General features: G+C 35.2%; 2 protein-coding genes and 1 pseudogene across 2 annotated transcripts; all 3 read right to left on the reverse strand.

Moving 5' to 3' along the window:
* Window positions 1-986: 986 nt before the first annotated feature.
* LOC104705236 (putative F-box protein At3g17480 pseudogene) lies at window positions 987-2326 on the reverse strand (annotated as a pseudogene).
* A 3175-nt stretch (window positions 2327-5501) lies between these two features.
* Window positions 5502-8375, reverse strand: LOC109133068 (uncharacterized). Its single transcript, XM_087508611.1, has 5 exons — window positions 7599-8375; window positions 6957-7089; window positions 6581-6868; window positions 6280-6486; window positions 5502-6190 (listed from the first exon to the last, which is right to left on the reverse strand). Exons 1-5 carry the CDS (start codon window positions 8189-8191, stop codon window positions 5747-5749), a joined length of 1665 nt encoding a protein of 554 aa, XP_087364737.1. The 5' UTR covers window positions 8192-8375; the 3' UTR covers window positions 5502-5746.
* Window positions 8376-11488: 3113 nt separating this feature from the next.
* LOC104782095 (putative GTP diphosphokinase CRSH, chloroplastic) lies at window positions 11489-13748 on the reverse strand. Its single transcript, XM_010506922.3, has 4 exons — window positions 13272-13748; window positions 12169-13101; window positions 11807-12097; window positions 11489-11717 (listed from the first exon to the last, which is right to left on the reverse strand). The coding sequence occupies exons 1-4, from the start codon at window positions 13662-13664 to the stop codon at window positions 11571-11573; spliced, it is 1764 nt and encodes a 587-aa protein (XP_010505224.1). The 5' UTR covers window positions 13665-13748; the 3' UTR covers window positions 11489-11570.
* Between the last annotated feature and the right edge of the window lie 16 nt (window positions 13749-13764).

The raw sequence follows: 13764 nt of genomic DNA on the forward strand, positions 1-13764 counted from the left end.
ATATTCAGTTTGAGCCGGCCGTGGTAATGCAAAGAAAGGTTTATATATATTAAAAAAAAAAAAAAAAGAAGACTCGGATCAATATTAGATAAAAACGACGACAAAGAAAAAAAGAACAAACAATAGAGATCGTATCAGATGCTTTTTGTTTTTTCTTGACAAACTAATTTCGATATTTTTTCCATTGCGCCTAGGTATTATATATTACTGCTTGGGGGATTTGAACCAAACTTGGAACATAGTTGGAAATAAATAGTCCGTGTGATGTTTTTGGAGAATCTCAAACAAATATTTCTCTGTAATATTTCTCCAATAATGTCGACTATGTGTCCGCTAGTCTCATCGATGCCTTTTATATATAACCTTCACAACACACAGCCATTGTCTTGGGTTGTTGATATCTTTCCGTTGGAAAAATTAAAACCTAGCATGAGATTTTTTTTTCGGGTTTCATCTGAAGCAAGCCAGTAAGTATTTCCCAATTCAAAAACACTTCTCTTTTTGTGAGGCATGGTAGGGATTGACGTCATCAAGAACCCTCCATAAATCAGAACTAAATTCATAGATTTCAAACTTACTTATAACTCGGTAGCATGAGTCGTAAAAATTCAACACCTTAAAAGAAATTGTAGCTATGGGAAGAATTGTTGTTTTCGTACCCAAGAGCTATCTCATAGCTGTTCTTGTAATGTATACTGTGTTGGATCAACCTGGTTTGACCGATCTAGTGTTACGCTTCGTGGAGCATATTATAAAAACCATGCATGGCCGAGAAATATTTGTGATATTAGGAATTGATCGTTCAAATCGTCCGTTATTAGACTGCGAAGGTGAAGTCCATGTAGATTTGCGCTCATTGGATAAACTAATAAAGTAATGCTAAATTAAGAAGAAAAGAACCATTACGTACCAAATGATATAGGGTGATGTGGGATACAAAAAAAGAAAAAGAAGATGATTTCCCCATAACTAATTAGTCCAAGGACAAGACAAATGATAACAAAAACGAAGAAATTAATATGATATGATATTGCTAGATTCCAACCAAACTTGGAGCGTAACAAAAGTACATGTGTGGCCAAAATACGGGTCCGGGTCCATCTTCAAGATCCACAATGCTGTGATCATCGGCGTCGTCATCTTCAAGATCCACAATGCTGTGATCATCGGCATCGAGTACATTCTCACTAAGCACGGTGGCTTTATTCTCCTCGTCAATTTTTAAAGTTATACGGATAGTACTCATGGCTTTACTTATACCATTATCAAAGCGATGAGTGATTACATCAATGCTTAAAAGTTTGTTCCAAGAGATGACATTGGTCTCAGTTATATCATTTGTCCTCCACATATCCATGGATGTAGCATCTTCGCCGAGAAAAAATAGCGTAAGCCGCTCTTCTCTTACAGGCAATAAATACATCACATCACTATAACCTTCAAACGGAAGGCACACATGTGGCCCAAATCTCTCTGTTGTAAAATCAAAAGTTATTAAGAAACAATTGGTTACTTCTTCCTCTAAGTCACTATCAGAAGCGATCCAGTAAGTATTTCCCTTTATAGACATACCATAACCAACTAAATGTAGTTTGAAGTATGGACCGAAACTATCAACGACCCTCCATGAATAAGAATTAAAATCATAGATTTCAAGCTGAAAAGTTTCAAAATCAAATAACCTCATGATTTTGTAACCATGGTAAGGTTTTGTGTTTGCGTATCCGAGAGCATACTTATGGTGTAAATTGTTAGCACTTTTGGTTTGGATGCACTTGGTTTGACCCGTACACGGGTTCCAAACCACGGTAGTGCTAGTGTTGGTGATTAGCTATAACCCGTTACAGTGTAAGACTTCAAAATCAAGCCCGACTTCATCTAAATGACAACCTTTTAGGTTAAGTTCACCATTGAGCTTTATAGAAGGATCAATGGTGTCGTCAAGTCCATGGAGATTGTCACTCATCCAACAAACCCTAACATCCCTCAAAACCATATCCGAATACTTCTTTTTTGCTTCATCAAAGTGATTCTTGGTAAATCTTCGATTATGTAATAATGCGTTCCACTTTTTGCAAGTAGACCGTAATCGAAAGAGAGATGTAGCTGGAACCCTAGAGAGTATTTCCTCTATCAAATCATCTGGAAGAGCGGACATGGGAGAAGACCGTAATGTTATCGTTGTGATCTCACAAGGAAGAAGGAAGCTACGTACAAGGGGTTTGCAAATTTTTGGGGTTGTATTTTGTTTTGTTTGACGTGCTCGTCTTATATATAGACAAAAACATATAAAAAAGGAGTTTATAACTTGGGCTTACTGAATCATGGATTTAAATTTATTTTTAATGATTTTAGATTTCGTTGGATTTTGATAGGATTAAAATATTTTGTATAGATTTTGGCTAGACTTCAGGGTTATTGAATCTTGAATTCAGATTAACTTGTAATTATTTTAGATTTGGTTGAATTTTGATAGGACTGAAAGACTTAACGTATTATATCGAAGTTGAATCATCTCATAAAAATTCATGTCAAAATTCTAGCTAATAGATAAAAATATATATGTGTCAATCAATTAGATGGTAACGCGTGTAAAAAAAACTAACCATTTTTTTAATATATATATTAATTTACTTTCTCATTTTATTTCCTGTCAATTTACTTGTGTATAGTAGTCTATCAAACATGTGTCAAAAACAAGAAAAATATATTCAGTTAGCATGGATTTTAATGAAGAAATAATTTAAGTGATTTAATAATAATTTAAATGGATGTAAAATGTTCTTATCGTCTCACTATATCTACACTATTATAGCAAAAATTCTCATTAAACAACTTTTGGACCATGACTTTCTTTTATTAGTTTTAAATAAAAAATGCTAGTTTTCAATAATTATTCATTTATTAGTATATCATTGAAATAAAATTCTCTATCCTTTCAAATTAAATCAGATACGCGTAGGTCTTTTAATACCCAATTAGTTGACTAGATTTTCTCTTTAAATATTTACCATTGATTATCAAAATGAAATTAATTCTTAGCCACTGATTTTTTCAATGTTTTAATCTAAATCATATGTTTTTATTTCTGAATCTTACAAAATTGCTTAAGATTTCATTAACTGCAAATCTAAAACAATCTTATGAGATAATCTTACAAATGGAATATTCATACTTTAGTTATAAACAAGACAATTTTTAGGAGATTTGACATATAAAATATTAACTTCTAAATATTTATACATAATCTCACTATAATTACAATAGTCTTAACCATTGAAATATCTCAAATTTAAATTTCTGATTTTTTATAAATATTTTAGGAAAAAACGAAAAAACAAGAAAAGGAAATTACATTTAATATTTGTGCATATTTTTCCTCACATTTTTAGGATCAAATAAATAAATTCAGTTTAATTTTGAAAACAATTAACTAATTACAATTTAAAATAAATATTAAATTATTTTAAAAGGTATTTTAAAATAGTAAAATATTCATTATAGCCTTAATAGTATAAAGTTAATTAATATATAAGATATGTGATATTAATAAAAATCAATCTAAATTTATTTTAATAAAATATATCTAAAATTAACTTATTTGTAAATACTCTCTAAAATACAAGATATGGAAGAAATATCTTTAAGAAGATCTTATGTAACTAATATATTTTGTAATCATAAATAAAAATAATATCTATTTATGAAAATAAAATATTTTATGGATTACATTTGTTGTTTAAGAAAAATTATAAAAAATCATTTTTAAAAAACAAAAAAAAAAGCAAAGAAATTTCAATTTAAATTTGTATTTCTAAATAGTAATTACACTAAATAAGTATTTAAAACTCTAAAATTCAATAATTACAATTGGTTGACTATATTGATAAGTAGCTTTTAATTTATTTATTTACTATGAACAAATCTTGTATTGCAGAAAGAAATAAATTATATGTCAAAAAATGAGAAAAACACATAATTTAGTTATGTTCTTACCTTAAATTTTTGGACGAAAAAAATTGTCTAATAGTTAAATTATTTAAAAGAGAACAGTTATAGAACATAAAAATTTTATGAGTAGGGACGATATGAAACATGACGGGACAGGACAAAACAAGATGGGAAGAGATGTCTTTACCATTGTAAAATAGTTATGTGTAGGTTATATACGTGCAATAGTCTAAACTAAAACCAAATTAAAATCTGATAATAGATTTAAGACTTTTAAATATACTGTTATCGCTTAAAAACTGCAAAACCATCATTGTATATTTGTTACCGTACAAAGGATTAACGATGTCAAAACAACGTACTTATCTAAATATGTATTAACATTTACAATGTATGTAAACCAAATATAATACTATAACACTTTTTAAAACTTTGAAATTATAAAAAACACATAAACCAAAATATTTTATGTGTTCAACATATGCATTCAAAATATTTTATGTATTTAAAATATACATAAATTAATTACAACATGTGTTATTTTTGTGCTAGATGTGCTGTAGCATGGGGTATCACTAATTAGCAGGATAAAATCAAAAAGATAAAGAACAGAAAAGATCTAAATTCATTATAGTAATGAAACGCGCAAGAAACTAATTATAATAACATAATCTCTCTCTTCTCTATGGGCTAGAGTTAATCCAAGTTTAGATAGAAGCCTCTTGCCTTCAGGTTGAATTTGAACCATATATGGGAGTCTCGGACACAACTGTTGGACAAAAAAGATTTGCTTCCAACTCTTCTCAAATGGCCTTTCGCCTCTTCTTTCTGTAGTCCTGTTTTTTTTTTTTTTTTTTTTTTTTTTTTTTTTTTTTTTTGTCAAAATGCAGCTCCTTTCCGTAATCATACTCCTTTCCGACAATGTATACATCTTATTCAAAACATACGCTACAATCTTCTCCTCGTCAATCAGAAACACACTTCCATCACACGTTAGCTTGTGGTCATAATTAGGTTTTAAACCCACTGTCAAGAACTTCCTACACAACACACTACAAGAAAACAGCCCATTCCCGACTACAGTAAGAGTCGTTAAGTAGTTGCTAATTTGCTGTTTACGACTCAGTTACGGCTAAAACGTGTAGTCGTAAATCCTTAGTCGGTAAAAGAATTAGTCGTAAAAATAGTCGTTATTTAACGACTACTGTACGACCAAATTCCGTAGTCGTAAACATAGTCGTAAATAATTACGACTACGATACGACAGAGTTACGATTAACCAGCAGTTATATAGGCAGTTGTAAAGGAGTCATAGTGTAGTCGTAACATTTGAAGACTCGGTTACGACGGATTTACGACTAATCATGATATACAGTAATTTTGCTTATAGTCGTAACGTAGTCGTAACATGCTTATTGATTTACGACTATTTGGCTACTATTCTAAACAAATTAATAATGTAATTTTAATTTGTTTAGCGACTAATGTTTTGTGGAAAACAAATTTATAAATGTTTTAAATTGAAATTGGTACCTGTTTCTCAAAATATTATGAAACCAATATTGTAAATAGAACAAAAACAAGATTAAGACAATAAAGTCATATTAACCATGATTTATAATACAAACCAAAAGACCAAGTTTCTCACAAGACAAATATACAAACCAAAAGAGACAAATGCATACCAAGTATACATGTGTCTCAACAAAAGAGACAAGTTCAACAAAAGAGACAAGCTCAACAAAAGAGACAAGCTAATTAGTTTGGTCTATGAAATTGTAGGTGAGAAGTTAACCTAAAAAGCATCACTGTTTGAAGATGGAGAAGGAACCGGATTTGAAGGTGGAGCTGTTGCAGGAAGTGTGGTTGAGAGTGGCTCCGTGGTTGCTTCAGCTGATTGAGTCTTCATAAACTCTATAAAGGCAGGGTCAGTTTTGCGCAGGTACTTCTCGACTAAGGACAAATGCTCTAACTTGTCCTTCTGCTCAGCCACAGCTTGGAAATGTAGTGCTTCACGGGCAGCAAGCTCTGCATCACGAGCAGCAACCTCTGCATCACGACGAGAATTATAAGCAGCCTGCTCTTCGATTTGACGTTGAGTTTCCCTCATTTGCTCTTGCAATGACTGAAACATTGCAGACTCTTGTTGTTGGTTTTCCTTTCCATTGAGAAGAGGTTGAAGAGTATGCTTAAGACTTCCAACTCCATACAAGTTTCCTCGTGAATCTTTCTGAGTATACTACAAGAAAACAAAGAGAAAAACACTACATAAAGAGGCTGTAGAAATCGAAAGATAATTCAATGTGGGTTGTGAAAAGTGATATTTACCTGAATAAAGATGTTTGTGTAATCATCTGCTGTGAGCTCTGGAGGCTGTGAAGTATGTTCCCCAAGGTCGGACAACTTCTGCTGCAAGTTCTTCTCATAATTGAGAGAGATTTGCTCCGCCTTCCGGTCAACATAAGTACCATCTAGCTTGGTATGTGTCTTAATAAAAACCTCACCAAGACTAACCGGTCTTCCCAATTCCCTTTCCTGCAATGTTACAAAAGAATCAAGGGTTATGACATCATTTAAAGCTCCAAATGTAAAGAAAAACAAAATTTATGGGTATATAAAAGTTACTAACCATTTCGGTATGGATTTGTTGATAAGACTTTGGCCCTGATAAGTGGACGTGAGGACCAAGACCACCACGATCAGACATACGAGCTTTAGAGTAGGTGAGACTCCTTTGTTGTGCTTCTTCAGTCTCCCAATAATCAACCATTGTTTGCCAAATAGTATCTCTGATCCATTTTGGTCGCTCTCCACTAGTCTTGGCATTGCAAATCATGTCTTTCATCCGGCGTTGGCAGATGAGCTCGAAAAACTGTTGAACTGTCCCAGTAATCAAAGGATCCCATGTGTGTGTTTTCTACATAGCAAAGACAATATAATGATGTTAGTGGAAACTCAACAAGTAAACCTATATGTGAAAAGGTTAAGAGAGAAGAAAACTGTACAACAAACTCGATGAACCATCTCTGTTGTCTGTCCCGAGGCACACATGTCCAGCTGTAGTATGGACCATCAAATTTATTTGTAAACATTTTAGTAATGCTCCTTACCAGTCGCGATTTTTCGTCACGAGTAAACCTGCAAACACAAAACAGCAAAAAAGATGTCAATGTTCTAAAACAGATAAGGACCAACACAAAACAAATGTCAAAACAGATTGAGTACTTATACTTATGTATATATAGGACCAACGCAAAACAGAACCTATTAAGAACAATCAAAACAGACATATATATAGGTCCAACACAAAACAGATGTCAAAGATTGAGTACTTATACATATATATAGGCACAAAACAGAACCTATTAAGAACCATCAAAGATTGAGTACTTATACCAACAAATCAGTTATAGTTTGTTTGATTGAGTACTTATACCAACAAACCGGCTCAACACAAAACAGAACCTATTAAGAACAATGTAAACAGACATCAATGTACTAAAACTAACCATCAAAGAGCATCACAGACAATCAAAACTAACCATCCTCAGACAAGCTCTGGATTAATGTTCTAAAACTAACCATCCTCAAACTAACCACCTCAAACAATCAAAACAGACAAGCTCATTAGAAGAATGTATTAATACCAGGTCGTCTTTGGCATCGGTGTGGGGGAGAGGACGGTGGTAAACTTCTCACGGTTTGGAACTCTAAGCATGGCATTTAGAGTGACAATCGTGTCCTCCTGGAGCTCCGGATTTGAAGCCTCAGAGCCTTCATGGTAGTTGTTACCGTGAGATGATGGACGACTCTGAGCTTGAGAGTTATCAGCTGGAGACGGTGGAGCGTCTTGTAGTGGAGGATCAGTTGGAGACTGTCGCGGATTGTTTTGGACCTCCTCTGACGAAAGAGGCTGTTGAGTCTGACGTTGTTGGTTCACCGAGGTCTGGAAAAGAGTCTTTGGCGGTGGATAGTTGCGGATCTGTGGTGCTCCTGACGGTGAGGGTCTCGGGAAAACGTGGTCTTGCTCTTGGGGTGTTTGAGGATGGAGCAAATCTGTTGTCGGCGTAAAGTTGTATTGTGGCGGTAGAGGGTTTGGTCTTCTCGCTTCCTTGATGGGGGTCGACCCTTCGGTTCTTTGGAAGAAATTACGGTCCATCTTCCTCTTTCTTCCTCGCTTAACTGGAGCTTTGGTCGGAGCCTTAGTTGCAGACTTCGTTACAGATTGTGTTGGAGCCATCGTGAAGAAGAGAATCGGGAGACAGATGAGAAAGACAGACAGAGAAGAGAAAGCAAATCGGGATTCAGAAGAGAAATCGGAAAGAGGAGAGTTTCGAAGAGTTATCGAAGAGGAGAGTTTCGGAGTTATCGAAGAGAAGAGAAGAGGAAAGTTTTGGTTTTGGGGGAAAAATTAGGTTTTAGGTAAAGGGGAAAATCGAATTTTTTTGGTTTTGGGGGAAATAATTTTGGTTTAGGAGGAAATTATTTTGGTTTCCCGGGTTTATTTGGGTTGAGATTAATTAATTCATATTTTTTTTTAATTTAGTCGCTAATTAGTCCCTAATTAGTCGCTAATTAGTCATAATAATTAAACTAAAAATTTAATATTTAGAAACTAAATATTAGTCATAATTAAACTAAAAGTTTAATATTTTGAACACATAATTATAAACACATAATTATTTATTTTAATAGAAACATAATTATTAATAATATTTGATACAAGCATAATTATCCAAATTGATACAAATATTTTACACAAGCATAATTAGTTAGGAGGATCTTCGTCTTCATCTACTTCATCGTCTGAAGATGATAAATTATATTGAAATTCATATTCTGGTTCTGCATCTTCGACATCATAATCAAGATTTATTGGTTCATTTATTTCTTCTAAATTATCGAAAACCAGATCTTCAATAGTAGTCACCAAAACAGCATTATCATTTTCTGTTTGCAAAAGAGTCGGTTCTTTGTTCTCATATTCTCCTGCAATGTTTTCCCTCGGATTAACTTTTAAAACATTGAGCCATTCCTTCCTTGGCTTCTTTGTGTATGGATAGGGAATATAGCAAACTTGATGCGCCTGGGAGGCTGTTTAGGAATATCAACACAAATATGAGTTACACATATATATATTATCGACATTAAAAAATAATATACATAGGGGTACCTTCTATTGGGAGAGGTCCGTCTAAATGATTCTGAGCAAGACTCAAAACTTCCAAGTTAATCATATTCTTTAGTTCTGAAATAATCAAAGGCCAAAAATATTGTATGTCCCAAAATAATCATTAACTATATTTAAATAAGCTATATTCATCTCCCTTCATATTTATAAATATATAAAAACATTAAAAAAAAGAAGCAAGCTTGCCTTGCAATCCCATTGAGCTAGAAAATTTATTCGAACTAACCCCCCCCCAAACGAAAAAAACGTGAATTATAATACCGATATTTTACGACTATTATACGACTACGTTACAACCCACCGAAAGTGTCGCATAATAGTCGCTAAATAACGACTACTACGCGACAACCTGTACGACCCGCCGATATTGTCGTAATATAGTCGCCTAATTTGGTGACTTGTATGCGTCTACCTAGATAATCGTAACTGAGGGACTATATAACGACAAGGTTACGACTGCATTTATAATTCTATATATTAGTCGTAACGTAGTCGTTAAATGGCAACTATTTTGACGACTACTGAATTTGGTCGCAATTTAGCGACTACTGTACGATCGTTTTTATTTAGTCGTAAAATAGTCGTAACAGAGTAACCAAATAGTCGCTAAATTTAGCAACTGAATAATAGTCGTAAAATGTAGTCGGCTATGAAAAGTTGTTCTTCGATCTAACAACTGATACTGCCAAAACTTCATGACTTAGACACTGAAAGGGAAGACACATACGTCGGAATCTCTATGTTGTGAAATTAAAAATTAGTAGTAAGGAATCTTCTTTTTTACTGTATTACTTTTTCGTCTTTTTATATCTTGTACTTCATTGTTTTCTATCATTTTTTTTCTTTTTGACCTCTTCTACATTATAATTTGAAGCAATCCAATTAAGTATTTCCTCTTCAGATTGAAGATAGAACTCACTCTACCACCAATGAATTAGAATAGCCCTGTTTAGGCTTTACAGTCCAAAAGTACTTGTTTAGAACGAGACTAGAGAAGAACAACATCGAAAGCAGTTTCAGATCAATTTATATTTTTATTAATTAATCAAAAGACATGAAAACGAGAAAGATACATGAGCTGCAAGAAATTACGTTCTACTTTAAACTAACTGTTCTCCATACTGGTCATTTTTTTTGGGTTAAATTTGAACCAAGCTTGGGACACAGCTAGTGGAGCTGGACGATTAAGAACGTCGATATATTATTGTTTTCCAAAGTCACGATTCTCTCCAAAAATGTATGCAATTCCGTTGTCAAAACATATGGCGACTTTCTTCTCCTCGTCCTTGATGAAGAAACTTACATCACACGTAAATTTATGGTGAAAATTACTAGTGTTTAAATCAACTGCCAAAAACTTTCTCCACGACAGTACTTTGGTCTGATCAATCTCATCGTTGGGTCGACACCCAAATCTCCACATTCGATGTAACCTGACTCTGTTACAAAACTGAAAGTTGCTCTTGATAGTGCCAAAACATCGTAGCCAAGACACTGATCAGAGGGAAGATTCAGACGTCCAAATGTCTCTGTTGTGAAATCAAAACTTAGTAGTACAAAGTCTTTGACTTGTGAAGAAATCCAATAAGTATCCCCATTTAAAGACACCCCACGAGACTGTATGATGCAGCCGAGGGTGACTTCACCAAGAGCCCTCCATGAATTAGAGTTCAAATTATAGATCTCAATCTCATACTCTGAAAATCCCATTTCTGGATTATCCAAAATCCTCAAGACTTTGTAGCTATCGCACAATTCTCTATGGTATCCAAGGGCAAAGATGCTGGTCGTGTCATGATACAAAAGTTGGATCCGCCTGCTTTGCCCCGAACATGGGCTCAAACAATAAGTGTGTTGTTATACGAGATAGTTAACAACATTAATAAACCATCGCAGTGAAAGACATCAGATACACTGATTTGATAGAAGTCAAGATTGCAATTACCACCTAAGAAGCTGACTTCAATATCGGCCATAACGTAGTTGGTGTCAACGCATAATGGAACGTCCAATCTATAAACCGTTGAATCTATCACTACGAACAATTCCCTTGCTGTTCTTTTGTGAAAGCGTTTTTCTATGCTCCGTCGATCTTTATATAAGCGTTCCATAATATGCAAGTAAATCGCAACTCCCTTAGAGACTCGGACGGAATCCTAGAGAGTATATCCTCTAACAACTCACCTGGAAGATCTGCCATCGCCATTGTCTGTGTTTCTTCCTCTCGTCATATCTCTCAGAGGAAAGTTTAAGAATGCGAGAGAGGTCGGCTACAATTTGACATTAGGGTTTTTTTTTTTTGGTTTTAAGTTGGATGAAACATAAAAATTAAAGAAACACCCAATAGATCTATGCCAACAGATGATTAGGAATACGTATATAATATACACATTTATACATATTAGATTGTAGAAAAATAGTTTGATATTTAATGGGTTGAGAGCCGATCCTCAAGCTCTTTGTTGTATAACTGAATCAAACCTGTGGTATCTTGATGTGGGAGATCATGAAGCTTCTCGTCTAAAAGACTCTTGTACTCGTTATCTCTATCTTCCCATTTACGCATGAACTCAACCTGCAAACTCACAAATGACAAACCCCATCAATAAGTCATTTATAAAAGAGAGGAAGTATGATCATGTTAGAAAACAATAATAAACGGACTTGTTTCTGAAACGTATCGAATTCGTCTGAACTAAGAGATCCATCGCTGTTAGAGTCAAGAAGCTGCATCATCTCCTCTGCGTCTTCACCTGGAGCTCCAAGCTCCTCCATCACTTCCATTAGTTCCTCTATACTGATCATTCCGTCCCCGTTTTTGTCTAGAAGGCAGAACACTCTGTCTCTTTGGTTCGTTGTTGTCTTGAAGCTTTGCTGTTTATTTGATGCGAGATCTTTGAGACGAATTGCAGCAAGATCCGCTGCTGCCATCATTATCGCTTTAAGCCTCTTCGCCTGAACATGATTAAAACAAATAACTCAACTTCCTCAATTGCTAAACTAAAAAAATTCACACAAGTGTTTACCTCTTTTGGGTCGGTTAAACCGCCTTTGTACAAAGAATGTGATGCTGTTCCAGCATTAGCGGATCCATCCATATCCATTGTCCGTATTTGTATCTCCATCAATGGTCTTCTCTGATCGCTGTCGCTAACATCAACCGCCATATGTAGACTCCTATACCCATTTTCCTTTGGCCGAGCAATGTAGTCTTTTGTTCTATGTGGAATCTCCTTCCATAGAGACCGGACAATCTCACTTGTTCGGTAACATGCTTTTTCGCCAAGTTCAACATCGTTTGCTACAGAATTAGGGATCAATATGACCCGTAGACCAAGCACATCATTCACCTCTTCCGGTTTACGCCCATCTCTTAGAAGCTTCTTCATCATGCTGTACCGGCTTTTATACCGACCTTTCACATACACATCATCCACCATTTCAGCCAAAACCAAATCAGCCTTTAAAGACAGATGAAGCTGCTCTTTGTACACATGAATCATTGGTTTAGACCCGTTCTCGTGACTTCTTAACCACGACTCTAAATATAGATACGAACACGGGAAAAGATAACGGAAAGAGATGTCCTCAAGCTCAAGAGACAGGTGATTAGCCCCGACCGCGTGAGCTAAAGGAGAATAAATCTTCAACACTTCAAGGGAGAGAATCTGCTGACGGTACTTTGGCAAATGCTCCAAATGCCTCATCTCATCAAGCTTTGAAACAAGGTACATGATCACAGCTCTGATATCATAGTAGGTTAGATAGAACTTTCTCAGAGAAGCAGCAGTTTCATCGTCCAATACATCAACTTTAAAAGGGATGTTCTTCACACGGAAGATCTCATGAAGCAGATGAGCAGTTCCTGTACCAATCTGGTCTCTAACTTCATATATTGATATCGCTTTCGCCTCAACCACCTCACTCAATATACTCGCCGAGATAACTTCTGCATCCATCTGCCATTTACCATTTATATTATGCTTCAATTTCGCAAACCCTATTCGTTGATTTTTCAGTGATTCTCTAAAATTATGCTTCAATTTCGCCACAGAAACAACAACAGCACCTAATCATCTACACACGAGACTATAAAGATGCAGAGACTGAGAGAGAGAGAGAGAGGAACCTGGAGATCTGCGAGGATGATAGAGAGTGAGAGAGCCTTAGAAAGGGGAGAGCGACCATCAGAGGCAAGAGGAAGAGACTGTAGAATCGGAATCGAGAGCTTCAGAGCTTTAAAGAGTAAGCTAGAAGAAGACGTAGACAACCAAACCGAATTCATCCTCTCCGTCACTTCGTTGAAAGCTCCGACAAGCTCCACCACCATTTTCCCTCCCGCTGCCTCCGGTGACCGAGCCGTCGATTCAACCGCAGTAGTATTCTCCGCCTCCGACCTCGGATTCCACCGTCGACGTCGTCGTTGAATCAATTGAACTGAATAAAGACGACGATGCAGTACCTGAGAAGATCTCCATCTCGGAATCGGAATCGGAATCGGAGAAGGACGAATTACAGACATTTGAGAACTTTGAGACTGATTTTGAAAATTGAATCCAAATTTTTATTTTTATTTTTTTTATATATGTAACAATGGATAAGCCACGTAGGATTTTGTTGTT

This window comes from Camelina sativa, chromosome 1 (genome assembly GCF_030686135.1).
Source record: "Camelina sativa cultivar CO46 ecotype springtype chromosome 1, ASM3068613v1".
Lineage (NCBI taxonomy): Eukaryota > Viridiplantae > Streptophyta > Magnoliopsida > Brassicales > Brassicaceae > Camelina > Camelina sativa.